The 16,945-nt window shown below is 37.8% G+C and overlaps 2 protein-coding genes across 2 annotated transcripts; both read left to right on the forward strand.

The window, feature by feature from the left end:
* Window positions 1–8,425: 8,425 nt before the first annotated feature.
* Window positions 8,426–9,411, forward strand: LOC103681162 (olfactory receptor 51F2). Its single transcript, XM_008710693.1, has one exon. The coding sequence runs from the start codon at window positions 8,461–8,463 to the stop codon at window positions 9,409–9,411; it is 951 nt and encodes a 316-aa protein (XP_008708915.1). The 5' UTR covers window positions 8,426–8,460.
* Window positions 9,412–16,003: 6,592 nt separating this feature from the next.
* On the forward strand, window positions 16,004–16,945 carry LOC103681163 (olfactory receptor 51A7-like). Its single transcript, XM_008710694.2, has one exon. The coding sequence runs from the start codon at window positions 16,004–16,006 to the stop codon at window positions 16,943–16,945; it is 942 nt and encodes a 313-aa protein (XP_008708916.2).

Genomic DNA, 16,945 nt, shown 5'->3' on the forward strand with positions numbered 1-16,945 from the left:
CAGTTTGTGGTACTTTTTTCTGACAGCCTTAGGAACCTAATACAACAATAAATATATTTTCATCCATTATTTTAATTTTTCATCTATAAATAATTGTATTCCACATGAGCCAGTGGATTATTAAATGTAATTTTAATTAAATTGTTTTGTAATTAATTGTTAAATATAGTTTGATTAAATTGAATTAACAGATTTTCTATTTGTTTACCTAATTATATGCTATCTATTTAGATAGGGATCCTACAGTGTCTTGCATATCTTAGGGTGACCTTGTATTTATAGATCAATACAATATTGAGAAATGATAAAGAAAGCAGAAATAGCTCCAAGCACAGTTAATTTTCAACAGAGATCAATGCAATTCAGGGACAGAAAAATGTCATGGTGCTAAACTAATTGTCTCTATAAAAACAGAATGAACCTGAAATCCTATCTCAGTGTGAAAAATCTTTATTTGAATTGTAATATTAGACTAAATTTGAAAGCTGAAAGTATAAAAATCCTAAAAGAAAAAATAGAATAATATTGTAATGAACTTGAGGAAATCAAAGATTTTTTAGTCTACAAAAAACACAGCTATAAAAGAGGAAAATCAATGATTGAACTTCATCAAAGTAAAAAACATCAGTTTCGAAAGATGCATTATAAATTTGAAAAGTCAAGTCACAGATGGTGAAAATATTCACAATGTATATAATGAAAAATAAAGTCCCACAATCAATTAATGGAAAGACAAGTAACTCATTAAAATCTTAAGCATATGGTTTCCAAAGGCACTTCACAAAAGCAGTGGATGAATGGCTAACAGACATATGGAAAGGTGCTCACATTATTATTCCTAAAGAAATAAAAAATCAAAGCAGAATGAGATACCAATGCAAACCTATAAACATAACTAAAATAAAATACTTTGATAACAGAAACTAGTGGCAAATTGTGGGTCGATTGGGCCCCTCAGGCACTGAGCACAGCCACTTCCGGAACCTTTGGCAATTTCTAATAAAGGTGAGCATCTTTTTGGCCTACAACTCCATTTCTAGTTCATACCACAAATTATTTTTTTAAATTTATGCACGAAAAATGTCAAAGAATGTTTGTAGTAGCTGTCTAATAGCTAAGATGTGAAATAGCTAAGAAGTGAAATCAAATCTGTCAGCTGGAGGTTAAACAAATTTGCTACGTCTATCCAATTGAATGCTACTGAGCAAAGAAGGAAAAAGAAGGAAGAACAAAAACAAAAGGTATATATAGAAACAATACTGTGGAATTTCAAGGTACCAAAAATAAAAAAGTGGAGCCTAATGCATTAGAGGATGGAAAAGATGGCCTACCAAAAAAGGCAAGAAAGTTCAGTTTTGGCTTACAGATGCCTAGCTGTGAATAGGTGAGATTTGATTAATTGTTTCTACCTGCTAAGTTGTATTCTAATGGTTGAAAACCTACTGAATTACTGATTCTTTACAACAATCCAATGAAATAGGTATCAACATTTTTCATGTAGAGAAACCAAGACACTGAGGAGTTAAGTTTTTACAGGGTATGTAGATAGAACCAGAATTTTATCTCTAGTTTTATTCACTATATTAAACGGAACCTTAAAATGTTCAGAGATAGTATTACAGCCTAACAATTCTGTATACATCCAATCCATCAATAAAGTGTAAAAGCCAAAATAATTTTTTAGACAGGCAGGAACAAAGAAAATTTATCATTTCCTCATCCTTTTATTTTTCTTTGAAGATTTTACTTATTTGAGACAGTGAGAGGGAGAGAGAGAGAGACAGGGAGAGCGCAGAGGAGGGAGAAGGAGAAGCAGACTCCCCACCTAGCAGGGATCCTGATGAGGAACTGAATCCTTGGATGCTGGGATCATGAACTGAGCAAAAGGCAGAGGCTTAATGGACTGAGCCACCCAGGCGCCCATGCATCCTTTTTTTTTCTGAGTAAAACCAGAGTATGTCCTTCAGCAAAATAAAATAAATATCCACTTGCCAATCAATTACAAGTGGAAATTATTCAGGGGTGCCGTGTATAGTAATCCCAGGAAAGCAGCAATCCCATATGCCTTATAGAAGTGCAGAATGTATTAAAGCCTTGCAAAATGGAAGATGATTTGAATTTCAGAGAAACACAAAGTTGTCCTAGAAAACCATGGTGCAGTGTAAATTAAGTAGAAATTGGACAGAATTATGGGCAATTGAATCCGTGGAAAAGGAAAGAATTGATTTTATGTTGATGAATATGTGTTAGTGATATAAGATGCTATGCCATTCTTTTTTTAGTCAAACCTGTAGTCTAGATTCTGTGTTGAGTAATGTGTATTTAATCCTATTTCAATCAAAATTTATTTGCTTTAAGGTTCAAACAACTGAAACGTGAATATGTACTATTTAATCATAGCTATAAGACTGTATGTAAATTTATATACCTTTTCCAGGCAAATACTATGCTGTAGGCAACTGAATTTGGGAAAGGAGAGAAGGAGGAAGTGTGAGGGTATTTCCTACCCACAGCCTACATGGCAGTAAATAGGACCTAAAGGTAATGATTATGCTAAGTGAAATATGTCAAGCAGAGAAAGACAATTATCCTAAGGTTTCACTCATATGTGGAACACAGGGAATAGTGCAGAGGACCATAGGGGAAGGGAGGGAAAACTGAACGGGAAGAAATGAGAGAGGGAGACAAAGCGTGGGAGACCCTGGACTCTGGGAAACAAACTGAAGGTAACAGAAGGTAACAGATGGGAAGGCAACAGAAGGTGGGGGGATGGGGTAACTGGGTGATGGGTATTAAGGAGGGCATATGTGATGAGCACTGGATGTGATATGCAACTAATGAGTTGTTGAACACTACATCAAAAACTAACGATGTACTGTATGTTGGCTAATTGAACATAATAAGAAGAAAATAAATAAAATAACGGTAATGGAGGAAAAAAAGAATGTTTGTGTTTATTGAAAAATATTATAAATATTTAAATCATTAAAATTTAAGTAATTAAACATTAAACATAATTTTAAAAATTATTAAAAGAGAGGTGGTAAGCATTTTATTTACACCCGCTTCAGTCCAGTGTGATGAGCCTCCTAGGAAAGCCTAGTCCTCACCCCTAGAATCATGCTGCTCATCTGATTATATTCTCTCTAAGCCCCAGGGGTCTCTTGGCTACAGGGCTGGGTTACATGCTGAGCTCCTTATAGAAGCCCAGGTCCAAGAGCTATCTACATGCATTCATAGCCGGGCAGTGAGTGGGAAGGGCAACTTTCCCTCTGCTGGGAGCCAGGTAAGATGCCAGGAGCAGAAAGAGCAGACCAGGGAGAGGGACTATGGAGAGCTCTTCTGGAGAGCCAGGAAGGAATGGAGCAGAGGGAGGCGTGGAGCAGGGCAGGTACTGAGAAGCACAGGACTGCAAACCAGAGGTAGAAGAGTACAGATCATGGGAAGAGTGGTGCAGAGTGGCAGGCACAAGCTGAACGTTGTGGAAATTAAGTGAGATATCAGCAACAAGTTTGCAAACAAGTATTTATTTCCAGGAGAAAATCATTCAGTTATGTCAAGGAAATGGAGTGAATTGTGATTCTGTGTGGCCCAAATTTGACATTTATTGGAAATTTTATTGTTTCAATCAGCTTTTAAGTTTGACTGATTTCTATATCCCCATTGGCTAGAAAATAAGCTTTTTGAGCTATTTCACTTAACAACAGCACCACCTTTTTACAAGATCCTGGTAGTCTGAGCTTTCCGATAGCTGTCTTTACAGAAGCCATTTATATTTAGAAAGAAGTATTTCAAATACATTTTGATATTTGACCAATCATCACAGACAAACTGGAAATAGGCAGATCAGGGATATTTTTAAAGTTCAAAGTTTACAGATGAGGCATCTTAAATAGGAATGGGTCATCAGGATCCTACCTCCCATCAACGCAGGAGTAAAGACACCCAGCTTCATCTTTATTATGCTACTGGACCGGAATAATACATCCCAGTGTCCACCATGTCAAAACCTCTGGACACAGAAATCTACTTATGTTTCCTCTTCCCAACTCCCTCATCATCCATGAAAACACAGACTGTCAGCAAACAAACAACAGACACAGAATCTAGTTTGAGGTGCATGCAGCAGCATTCTCTGGTCTTGGCCTCCTAAAGCATGTATGATATGCTGCACTTTTAATTTGTTCACCGGCATCTTTTGCAATCAATAGTAATTAAATATGATGCAGTGTTTTCTATCAATATTTTACCGAATGGGTTTAATTTCATCTTAAATAGAAGGCTTTTGCTAAAAAAGTCGTAAATGCACTTTCTCTTACTTATTCTAAAAATATTGTAGGCATTTTGTTTTACCTTGAAATTCTTAACTCAGATGCAGCAATCTGTGTAAAATAGGGATATTTTAATATTTTTATTAGTTGTTAGCCAATTGACCAAACATTATTTATCACATATCATTTCTTTTTTCTAGTGATATAAGATGGCATTGTCATCATATTCTTTTTTTTTTTTTTTAAGATTTTATTTATTTATTTGACAGAGAGAGACAGCCAGCGAGAGAGGGAACACAAGCAGGGGGAGTGGGAGAGGAAGAAGCAGGCTCATAGCAGAGGAGCCTGATGTGGGGCTCGATCCCATAACGCTGGGATCACGCCCTGAGCCGAAGGCAGACGCCCAACTGCTGTGCCACCCAGGCGCCCTTGTCATCATATTCTTTACCCTCATTCACACATTTTTTTGAAATGCCATTTTTTTCTGGGGATATATGTTTTTATTTTTATTATTTTTTAATGACTCTCAATTTTTTTTGTCATTAATTATATTGAAATAATTCCTGAAGTTGAACTTTTTTCATTTATGAAATTTTTCTTGATTATATTATCCTTTGGAGCTCTACTTGTGCATATTTTTAAACTTTTGACAATATTATACTTTGTTATTATAATAACTTCACATTACATTTTGATATATCAAAGGGCAAGTCCCCTCTCTTTGTCATTTTCAATATTATACTGAATATATTTGCATATTTATGGTACCTAATACATTTTAGGATCCATCTATCACTACCCATTAAAAACTCTTGTGTGTTATTGACTGATAATGCTTTAATTTATAAGAACATTCATGGCATAATTCATATCTTTTCACTATTGAATATTCCTATCTTCAAGAAAGAAAGGACTTTATGTTCTTCAATAAATTTTTAGAGACCTCTTCTTTTCCTGCCAAACACAGACATTGTGTTATGACATTACAGTTTATAGTTTTATGGCTATTGTAAATAAGTCCAACTGTTTTTAGAAAATTTTCTCAGTGCTTAATTCTTATGAAGAGGAAAAGCTATTAATTTTCGGTATTGATCTGTGTGGTCACTTTGGTGAACCCTGTTTTAAGTGTTTGCAGTTTGTTCTTTTAGATATTTAAGGTAAAGAATCCATTAAAACCTAAATAAAGACTTTGAAAAATTGCTTTTCCAAAGTAACACTCTCATTTACTTGTCTTTTCATATTTCCTAAGACTTTTCCATAGAATGTAGTATAGTAGTTGTGTGAGTGGATATCTGTATGTCTTACTGAATTTAATAGAAATTCATTTTGTAGGTCACCAGTTAATATGTTTGCTCCAAATTTCTAGAAAATGTCTTTCATTCAGGAGCTCATTTCCTTCCTAAATATTAAGAATTTCATCTTGAATTGCCCTTGAGTTTTCTGATTCTTTCCTCATCTCTTGATCAGGTTTTTCCTCCCTAATCTTTGGGTATAGCCATACCACTAGTAGATTTTCTATGTGAGTAATTCTTTTATTCATAAGACAAAGTCCACTGTTTCAAAGTGCAATATTCTTTAAAAGCACAGTTACATCTGACTTGCTAAAAAGTTATTTATGATGTTTGCATGTGTCATCCTAAGTAATTAGATGACTAGCTTTCCATCTGTTTTTATGTTCGAGAATCGGACTTTTCAACCTCAGCCCTGTTAACATCATGGGCTGGATAGTTCTTTGTTGTCCTGTGTATTTTAGGATGTAAGCATGCCTGGCATCAACCCACTAGATGCCAGTGGCACTCCCTCCCCAGTTGTGACAACCACAACTGTCTCCGGGCTTTTCCAAATGATCCTTGCTGTGGGGGCTGAATTCTCTCTTTTCCACTCTACTAGTATCTGTGAAAGATAGAAATACTCCACTTTTTGTTTCTTCAGATTTGGTTGTGGGAGCTTTCCCCATCATTGACATTTCCTCTCTGCTGGATTTGATTTCTTGAACTAGTTTGGTGATTGATGTTTTTTTATAAAGTTGTCCATTTTCTATCTGTTGCCAAATATATTGTTATGCATACGATTCTGATATATTTAAAGTTTTGTTTCTCCATACTTTTGCTTTCTCTTTCATTCCTCATGCAGTTAATGACACTTTTTCTAAAATTTTGTTGACCACTCTTGAAAAAAGTCCACATATTTTTAAGTAATCAACTTTGGTTTTCTTGTTAACTCATTCATTGCTGCTCTTAATTTTTGTTAATTGCTTTTTCTCACATTTATTTAAACATTTTCCTAGCATCTTATATTGAAAAAAAAAAGTGGTTTACACCCTTGTTTTCTAATAAATGTACATCCTTCAGGCTGCACATGCACTCCAGTGTCTTGCCCTACAGATTCTCGTATGTGGTTTTCTCATTTTTATTCCATTTAAGGAATTGTTTTTCTCATTCTTATTTTTCTGGCATAGTGAAGATGCTTAATAAATGGATGTGGTTATTGCTTTGGAGCCCTTGTCATTTATATTTTAATACATTATTATTATTTGTAGGTTAATTAATAGACTAGGTTATACAGTATGAAGATTTGAAAGAGATTATTTTGTGCTTAAATAAAGAAGAGGTGGAAGAAGAAAGTCATTAGAGTTTGAGCAGGGGGGTGTGGTGATTGATTGGGAAAGACGTAAGTGTACAGGCAACTCCCAGAGATAGAATGTAGAGAATTGGTTAATTTTTATGCAAATTATACGCTTCGTCAGAATATATAGGAGTAAGAACATTTAAAGGGGGGAAATGATCCATTTGGTTTTGAAATATTGAATTTGATTTACTCGTGAGAAGCAAGTATGGGAACGTTCAGAAGGAAGTTCTAAGCTTTAAGAACCTGGAAACCACAGCTGCCTTCAGATATCTATTTGAAATTTTTCACTAAATAGGTGAAAGATGAAACTGTGAGAGTGGGCAAGATAATTATTTAAATGATTTGAGAATGGGCAAAGGGCAGATGCCTGAAGGATTCCAAAGTTAAAGTTCTTTGGATGTGGGGTGGGAAGCCAGAGAGAGAAATTGCTGAGTGGTGGGAGACAAGTACTAGAGACCAGTGCCAATACATGAGGAGAGAAAATTTCCAGGAAGCAAGTATCCTCAGCATAATAGGTCAGTGTTGGATAAATGAGAGGATCACCAAAATGAGTCAAGCGAGTCTATCAATTCTATTTTGCTGTTATTTTTCATAGTGGGTGTAGCCTGGACACCTGATTCTCTGGCCCTTTGCACACACAGACTATGGATGATAAAATTCCTTTCCCCAGAAACCTAAAGAGCGCCATGTTAACATTATTCATAGGGAATTAACACCTGAAACTTAAGACTCTACTCCAGAGATGCCACATTGACCACAAAAAAAAAAAACAAAGGTAACCTTGGGCGATTAACTTTTGAGTCTTAGTTTCCTCATATGCAAAATATACTACTATCTACCTCCTAGAGTTGGTGTATGGATGAAATTACATAATGCATATAAAATGTCAATAACACAGAGAACTTTCAACAAATGGGAGTTATAATTACTTTTGTTAGGGTGGTTCTTTGGACCACCTTGACTTCACATATATAAACATATGTGTCTTGTGGATGTCTTTGGCATTCTTCTGAATATTTCCCAGGAAAAACTAATAATACCCACATTTCAAATGTGACTTGATTTTTTCAATGCTTTATTTCATGATTAGTAATTTATTTTCAAAAAACACTGAAAATCATTATATTATTATATTGTATACCTGAAAGAAATATAACACTGTATATTAATTATACTTCAGTAAAAAATGCTGGAAACCAATTTGCTTATTTTGTTTAAATATTCTACTGGGAACATTTACAGGCAGGGATGACTTAATTGTGATGTTTTTGTCACCAAAGAAAATTACAGACTTAAGAAAATTTGATGTATAATTTTGAGGCATAATTTGAGGCAAATTTGAGACATAATTCAGGAATCCTCTGTTTTCAATAACTGAGGAGAGGCATGGAAAGAAGTGTTTAGTACTAGAAAGCTCAGAAAAAACTAATGTTCTTAGAGGATCAGCAGTAGTAATTCAATGAACATGAGAGTGCCAGCAAGATATTCTAAGTGATAGCTATATACTTATTATGTGTTCTGTTCAATTATTCAAATATCCCTGTCTTCTCAGTCCCTCATTATGTTGCCCCTCAATAATACCAATGCTCAACCTCTGACCTTCTTCCTGACGGGTATCCCAGGCCTGAGAGCAGCCCAGGTTTGGATCTCCATCCCTTTTTGTCTCCTGTATGTCATCGCCCTCTCTGGGAACAGCATGATCCTATTTGTGGTCCTTCGTGAGCGGAACCTCCATGAGCCCATGTATTACTTCCTCTCTATGCTTTCAGCCACAGACCTGAGCTTATCCCTGTGCACGCTTTCCACTACCCTTGGTGTCTTCTGGTTCGAAGCTCGAGGAATCACCTTAAATGCCTGCATTGCCCAGATGTTCTTTCTCCATGGATTTACTTTCATGGAGTCTGGGGTTCTGCTGGCCATGGCCTTTGATCGTTTTGTAGCCATCTGTGATCCGCTGAGATACACCACCATCCTCACCAATGCCAGGATTGCCCAGATTGGGATGAGCATATTGATAAGGAACATTGCTGTCATGTTACCAGTGGTGCTCTTTGTTAAGAAGCTGTCCTTCTGCAGGGCTGTGGTCCTTTCACATTCTTACTGCTACCATGTTGATCTCATTCAACTCTCATGTACAGACAACAGAATCAACAACATCCTCGGTCTGTTTGCAATTTTCTCTACAACAGGGTTTGATTGCCCTTGCATCTTGCTCTCCTATGTGCTGATCATCCGATCTGTTCTCAGCATTGCCTCCTCAGAGGGGCGGCAAAAAGCCTTCAACACCTGCATATCCCACATTAGTGCTGTTGCCATCTTCTACATCCCCCTCATCAGCTTGTCTTTTGTCCGTCGCTATGGCCATTCAGCACCTCCATTTGTCCACACCATCATGGCCAACGTCTTCCTTCTCATCCCTCCTGTGCTCAACCCCATCATCTACAGTGTGAAGACTAAGCAGATTCGAAAGGCTATTGTCAAGGTCTTAATTCAGAAGCAGCAACAAATTTAATCTCTAGTCATCTCAGAGTAGAGAGAAAGCCATATATGAATGAGTGCTTCAGTAGAATGGGGTAATTGCCCCCAAAGGGCCTAGATTGTCTTCCAACGTTAAACTAAGTAACTTACAGATTGTGTGATATTTGCTTAGTTTCCTTGTCACTAAGTTCATATTAATATCACCTAAATTATGTTTTGTTTTCAGTGTAAATTGAGATGATGTATGTAAACAACTATTCATATTTGCAAGTAGTATGAGACCTGAATAAAGTATTCATTCAGACTGCATACAATTCAAAAAGTCCAGATTTAATGTAGGAAACTTTGTTAATAAACCAGTTGTTCTTTTCTGAATGATATCCAAATTGCAATTTAATGAATTTGATTTTTTCTTCTTAAAATTCTTAATTAACTGCAAAAATAGTCATTCTATAGAGTATATCTTCTAAGCGTATCAATGTAATTCAACATTGGATCCTATATAGGTAGTTAGTTTGTCCTTTCTTATGTGTAGGAACATATCTGATGTACATACAAAATGCCGTATCAAATGCTCGGGATCGGTTCCTGCTGCTGTTAGTGAACATTAAAAGTTGGTCATAGCATTACTAACCACCCAGGAGTGAGGATTACACAATGTTTCCTCAAATTAACCTTGATGAAAGGGAACTCATACTTTTGGCTCATGTTTTATCTGTATATCTCTGCCATTATGACTCCATCTGTGGGCCCACTGGGTCAGCAGTAGCATAGCCAAAGCTTGCTGATATTTACACGTAGCTTCTTTCTATTGATTATTGAGTTTCTCCTCTGAGGTGGGTACTGTTTGGTGGATATTAGCATGAGATACAAAGATTTTCACCCTCCGTGTCCACTTCAGTATGTATTTCACATACATCTATAGACTTCCTTATCTCTCTTCTTTCAAGTTTGCTAGTTCCATTCACTGACAAGGCTTTCAGCAAAGTACAGAAGTCCATGCATATCCACATACGTCAGGCAACCTCTGTTTCCACACAAAGTTAACAACCAAGGGCACCGTCCATTATGGGAATTTTCCTTCACTCCTTCACTCTTATTTTTTTTTTATTTTTTGAGTCCCCTGATGTGTGAGGCTGTTGTACCACTGTATTCTACTTCTGGTTAGTACCAACTTGCCCAGCAATCCATCCATAAACCAAGCCCAAATATTTTCGTTCTCTTCCAGTAACTTATCAGAACCTTCATTGAGGCCATGAAGGTTAATGGAGAGGCATCTATAAAACAGTGACAAGTGTCATGGGATTCTGGAACAACTATTCACAAACTTTATTTGTGCTTACTTTGACTTTGTACTTTGTCTTTCCTACTGTAATGGTTCCAACTTCACAGATGTGATAATATGAAGTTTTCCCAGATCATAATTGTGATATAACCAATTAGTGACTTAGGCCTCTTGGAATAACCATAGGTATGAAAATCATTGTGTTCATTGTGAGATAAAGTTTATCCATAATTCCATCAATCATCTTGCCCCAATAATCTCATACTTTAATCAAAAAAGAACATGATGGAATGTTTGGTTGCCTATTATCAGTGCAAGATCATATTCCATGTCCAATAGTCCTCAAGGAATTGGGGTATTCTCCTTTCCTCAATGAACAAGTACATTTGTAAATGGACAAATTTACTTTTTAAATTAAATTTTAAGCCCGTGAAGTTACTAAGGTGTCTATTGGTGAAGTTTGCAAAACAATCTGCCCTCTGGGTGTGCCAAGAAAGGTGCCAAGTCTCTGAGCTCCGGGTGCCAGACAAGCTTATGGCTACTGGGCACTGCTGGCTGGAACTGAGTACTAAAGAAAGCACACAGTGCCACGCAATGGAAAAATAGCATGTTCTGTGGGAGTCCAGCCAACAAAGCACACAGAAACCAGGAAGAGCAAACTCTTCTCCCTTCAGTGTTCCTCCACTGCCTTCCACTGACAAGTCTTAACATACTGTCAGCTGACAAAACAAAAGTATTTACATTACAGGGTCCAACACCATCGTCATAAAATGGGTAAAAAGGAATTTGGAGCTGAGAGATGGTAAATAAATAATGAGCCCATCACCTTTATGGGTGACTATGGACCATTCCTGCAGACCCAACTCTGAAGCCTTATCAAATATATCTCATAATAGTCCATCCAGGAAAATAAGGAGGGAAATCTTTATCCATTGGATGTCATTTACCATTGGTCCATGTTTATCCTATGAGTTGTTAATTCCCCCATACTTCCTCACATGTATGAATACCAAGTGAATACCTGAGAATGTGTCATGCCTCAGTGTCAGCCCTGGGGCAAGAAGCAAGAGGAGCACAGTGCAGGCCTAAGGCAAGAGGTTATCATGTGCTCCCTTTGTGGAGCCAGCCAATGAGCCATGGGTCTGGTTGTTGCAGCAATGACTGGACAATAAGGCCAAAAGATTTGAAGTGGTACACTCGGAGACACTGAGTCATGACAATATCTCAAACCCTGATGTTCTCACCAGGAGAGGTTGTAGGTTGACAGAAGGCTGGTTGTCTCCAAGTGAGGTCGGAGCCATCTCTCCCATCACACTGAAAAGCCACTCTGTTCTTTTCTGGTGCAAACTTTAGTTCCCCATTTAACTCCATAAATCAGTGAGGGTGGCATAGTTACCAAATTCGATTTCTTTACTTTTTTTTTTAACCTCAGAGAAGAGAAATGGGTCAGAAAAAGGTTTCCATGGGCCAAGGGTTTTGAAAGGATGGAGGTAGCTCCAGGACAATGGGGGAATTTCCACAAGCATATAAAGCATGTAGAAGTGGCCTCAGAGAGAGCCGTTGAGAACAACTCCTTTTATAAGGAGTATTTTCATTGTGAAATTCATAGCTTTTTACGTTAAAATTATAATATTAGCAGTAGATAAAAAAGCGGAATAAAGGAAGGGAAGAAATGGAGGAGAAGGGGCTGGGGAAGCAATTTGAATTGGCAAAAGGAAAAGTGGAAGAGGATAATCATTTTATTTAATATTTTACCTAAATTTTCTTAGGTAAATTTTCCTCTTAGCTAAATTTAGCCCTTCTAGGGGCAGAGTTCTCACTGCCTTACTCCCTGATAAAAGAATACAAAAGAAAACAAAACACCAGTTGTTGTTGTTGTCGTTGTTGTTTGTCTAGTTCCAGCTGCTTTTCCTCCTGGTGACACTGAAGCCATTTCTGGATCTAGAGATCAAGGAATGTTCAACTCAGAATGATGGGAATATGTCAAGGAATGCTGGGAGGATGTAGCATAGACATGATCAGGCCATATATTTCCATTATGATCCCAGACAGATGCTGGATTAAGTACATCAAGGTTAAGAATTTGTATTACTTTATTTAATGCTCTGTGTGTGTGTGTGTGTGTGTATACACACACGTTTCTCTCATATATATACCTATATATATGTATATATATAGGTATATATATATATATATATGTATATATATTTAAAACTGATTTTCACAATCAAATTATATGCCTCTTTTCTCCAATTTTCTACCTCACCTATACTGATGACTGTAGCTCTTACCTCTAGACATCACCTTTTATATTAGCCTAAAGACCAAGGGATCATTGTAGGCTTATGTAAATTGGTTCATTTATCGGTTGTTACTTTGTTTCAGGGTGAAGGTGTTTAACTAAATCTTATTTTCTGTTCTGTCTCTGAAAACCATGTCTTCCTAAATGTGCCACCAGAATTATAATTTTTATTTATTTCCAATTTTCAAAGTTGAGGGCTTAATTAAAACTGATACTTCTGACATCAGGGGTCAAAAATGCTTGTGATTGTGGACTTTCCTTTCTGTTTTATGAGATGAAATGCCTTCACTGGCCAATAAATATGAAGGGACTGGATATAAGAATGAAGAAGAGGAGGAGTCAATGATAAATTTGAAAGCTTGTGACCTACCTAAATCCACTCACACTTAAAATAAAAGTCAATGTTGTGATGATCAAACAGAAGATATCTGTGGGCAGCATTCCACATAAGGTCTGTGATAGTCTTAGATTGAGTCTAGTAAGGCATACACTTACTCTTGGAGCCATAGTTGGATATAGGCCACCTTACCAATGTCTGAGACAGGCTCTCCTCAAAGCCTGAACCTGAGGTAGGAACAGGATCTCAAGAGTTAATTAAATCTGCGAGTGTGAGTCAGAGACTGCTCTCTGCATTTCTTAGGAGAGCCTGTTATTGACAGACCATGATGAAGTTAGAGAGTCATTGGTCCTAGGGGATTAGTGCCTGTTAATTCTCAGGGGGATATACCTATGCTAGGAAAGAGTATGAGGGTATATACAAGAATAGGGATTCCCAACATGGTGCTAGCACAGAGAAGTTACAGAACCTGAAGAATTTGAAATCTTTTCACCCTTACTCTGGGATACGGAACCCGGGAGCTTGGTAGGTGTCCTAGAGACTCTTGAATTTTCCTAAGACTATTTTGTGTTTCCTAATGAAAACTCTGAAATTTATAGAGATCAATCTTATGCCTTTGAGAAAGCTAGAGGTAAAAATGCTTCATGGGTTGTCCAGCCTAAGGAATCAAACTGCATTTGGACAGCACTGAAAGCTGAAAAGCATAGGGAACATATGTGGGATGGGGTACATCTTTGTATTTGCATGATGAACACAGTTGAAAAGACAATGTTGTCAACAGTAAGTCATTTCTTTAGTACCTGAGTCAGGTAGGTAGCTTGTCAAAAAGAACTCACACATGGAATCTTAGAAATGACCATTTTGAGGAGACTTTTGAATAAGAATGGATAAAAAGTGTATTATCACTTTTCTCCCTCTGAATCCCGCATCCCTGACAAGGGCAGAGTGTCAGCGGCACTATTGGGGTTTTTTCTGGCCAAGAGCTGTGAAAAGGAGAGCTACTCAGGGTGTGAGTGATGCTGGCACCAAGAACACGAGCAGGAATAAGCCCCAATACTGGAGAGAAGAACATGAATTGGTCACCAATCTAAAGGGTAGACACTGAACAGCCAAGAGCGATGGCAAAGGAATCCAAGACCAGGGAAAGGAGGGCAAGAACTATGGCCATTCTGAGCTGGACCAGTAGGAATTGCATGGAAACAATGTATTTCAAGCACCTACAAATGGCAGCTGTGGTATGTGTTTCACCTCAAGGAAATACTCCCCACATATGCAAGACTGAGACAAAATGGTTGCTCAGTACTGCAATATGTTCTCCTCATCTGGCCTCATCACTTCTCCATATGACACACCCTAAGTACCACAGTTGTCATAGTCTCTATCTTGACTCAAGTTGAGGCAAAGGTCCTTCAAACATTTGGCAGCAGAGAGAAGAGCTAGTAACTGTTATCCCCTTCTTCACTGCTCTCTAGTTCCACCCTTCACCCTGTAAATTCTTCCATCTGGATGCAACTCCCTCTTTCTCTACCCTTGGCAAGAAATACTCCTTAGCTCCCCACAAATGGACCCATGCTTGTGCCTGGCGTTCCCTTCTCATCACTTATTATGGTGTACTAGCTGGCAGCTCACCACCCAGGGGATGATAACTGGTATCAGAGGAATGCTTCCTTTGCTTCCTGATGTGCTGTGGTCACTCCGACTGCCTCAGGCTGCAGTGATGTGCTGGCAAATAGTGCTTGGTCCTGGAGATCTCTCGGTGGTATGGTTCTGGGAGTAGTGTTGTGTAAGACAGTATGGAGGGGAAGAATTAAAAGAATATAGCAAAGTTCAGAGCATTGCCCTGTGTTTTCACAATTCTTTTGGGAAAATTTACAACATTTGTGTATTTGCTTCATGTGACTTGAATTTTTTTTAAATGAAAAATAAAACATTATTCTTAAATGTGGAGCTCCCTTTGACCCATACTCCATGCCCACCATACTCATTATGGTGTGATTGTTCGTGTCTGTGTGCTTGTGCTTGGATGCATAATTTTCTAGTACAGGGGTCAAGAAACGTTTTCTTATGTAAATGGCCAGAAATAAATATTTTAGACTTTTCATATTTGTCTCTGTCATATATGCTTTTTCTTCTCCTTTTACACTCTTTAAAAATATTTTTAATACTCTCATAGATTGTACAAAAACAAGGCATGGGTTGAATTTGGCTCTGCATATTAGTTTGTCAAACTCTGTGGTAGATCAGTGTTCTATTTTCCACACATGTACCATGAACAATAATGTAAGAGGCCTCCTTTAACTCCTACTACTATAGCACTGTTATGAGTATATGACCAAGGACCACATTCAGGATGTTATAGTTTTTCCAGATTGCAATGTACTCCAACTTAATTTCCTTGATGCATAAATCTCAAAAAGTGTAGTTTTAATAACAAAGTTTATCGAAACACCTTGTTGCTTCCAAGCTATTGCGTTGTTTAGAAGTATATCAGGGAGTGAAGGTAGACTTGAAGAGTATGAAGGTCTTAAATATCATGAAGAACCTGCTTAAATATACTCTGTATTGCTCTTTACATAGAAAAAGATATTCCATTATTGCTTTATGAGCTATATTTAATTTATATTTAATTTACATTTAATTTATTTGTTTGTTGTTGATGTTACTTATTTACCAGGAGCATATAAAGGAGAGAACTACCTGTGATGTTTTCTCTCAATATGTCAGAAGTTGAAATCTCCACCTTCCTGTTGATTGGGATCCCAGGGCTTGAGCGTGTGCCCATTTGGATCTCCATCCCCGTCTGCTTCATGTACCTCCTGGCCATCCTGGGCAACTGCACCATCCTATTTGCCATCAAGACAGAGCCTTCCTTGCATGAGCCCATGTACTACTTCCTCTCCATGCTGGCCCTATCTGACCTGGGCTTGTCTTTCTCTTCTCTTCCATCCATGCTGAAGATCTTCTTGTTTAATGCCATGGAGATTTCTGCTGATGCATGTATTGCCCAGGAATTTTTCATCCATGGATTCACAGACATGGAATCCTCAGTGCTTCTGATCATGTCCTTTGATCGCTTTCTAGCCATTCGCACCCCCCTGAGGTATAGCTCCATTCTTACCAGCTCCAGAGTTTTGCATATCGGACTGGCATTTGCTATCAAAAGCATTCTACTAGTTCTTCCTCTTCCTTTCACTTTGAAGAGACTCAGGTACTGTAAGAAACGCCTGCTCTCACACTCCTACTGCCTCCACCAGGATGTTATGAAACTGGCCTGCTCTGACAATAGGGTTAACTTTTACTATGGTCTGTTTGTCGCACTCTCCATGATGTCAGACAGTGTGTTCATCGCGGTTTCCTATGTCTTCATCCTGAAGACTGTATTGGGTATTGCATCGCATGGGGAGCGACTTAAAGCTCTTAATACCTGCGTGTCCCACATCTGTGCTGTGCTCATCTTCTACGTGCCCATCATCACCTTGGCTACCATGCATCGCTTTGCTAAGGAGAAATCCCCTTTGGCTATGATTCTGATAGCTGATGCGTTCTTGTTGGTACCGCCTTTGATGAATCCCATTGTGTATTGTGTAAAAACTCGGCAGATTAGAGTAAAAGTCCTGGAAAAACTGAGTCTTAAGTCTAAATGA

The sequence above is a fragment of the Ursus maritimus genome, unplaced genomic scaffold (assembly GCF_017311325.1).
Source record: "Ursus maritimus isolate PB19 unplaced genomic scaffold, ASM1731132v1 scaffold_16, whole genome shotgun sequence".
Lineage (NCBI taxonomy): Eukaryota > Metazoa > Chordata > Mammalia > Carnivora > Ursidae > Ursus > Ursus maritimus.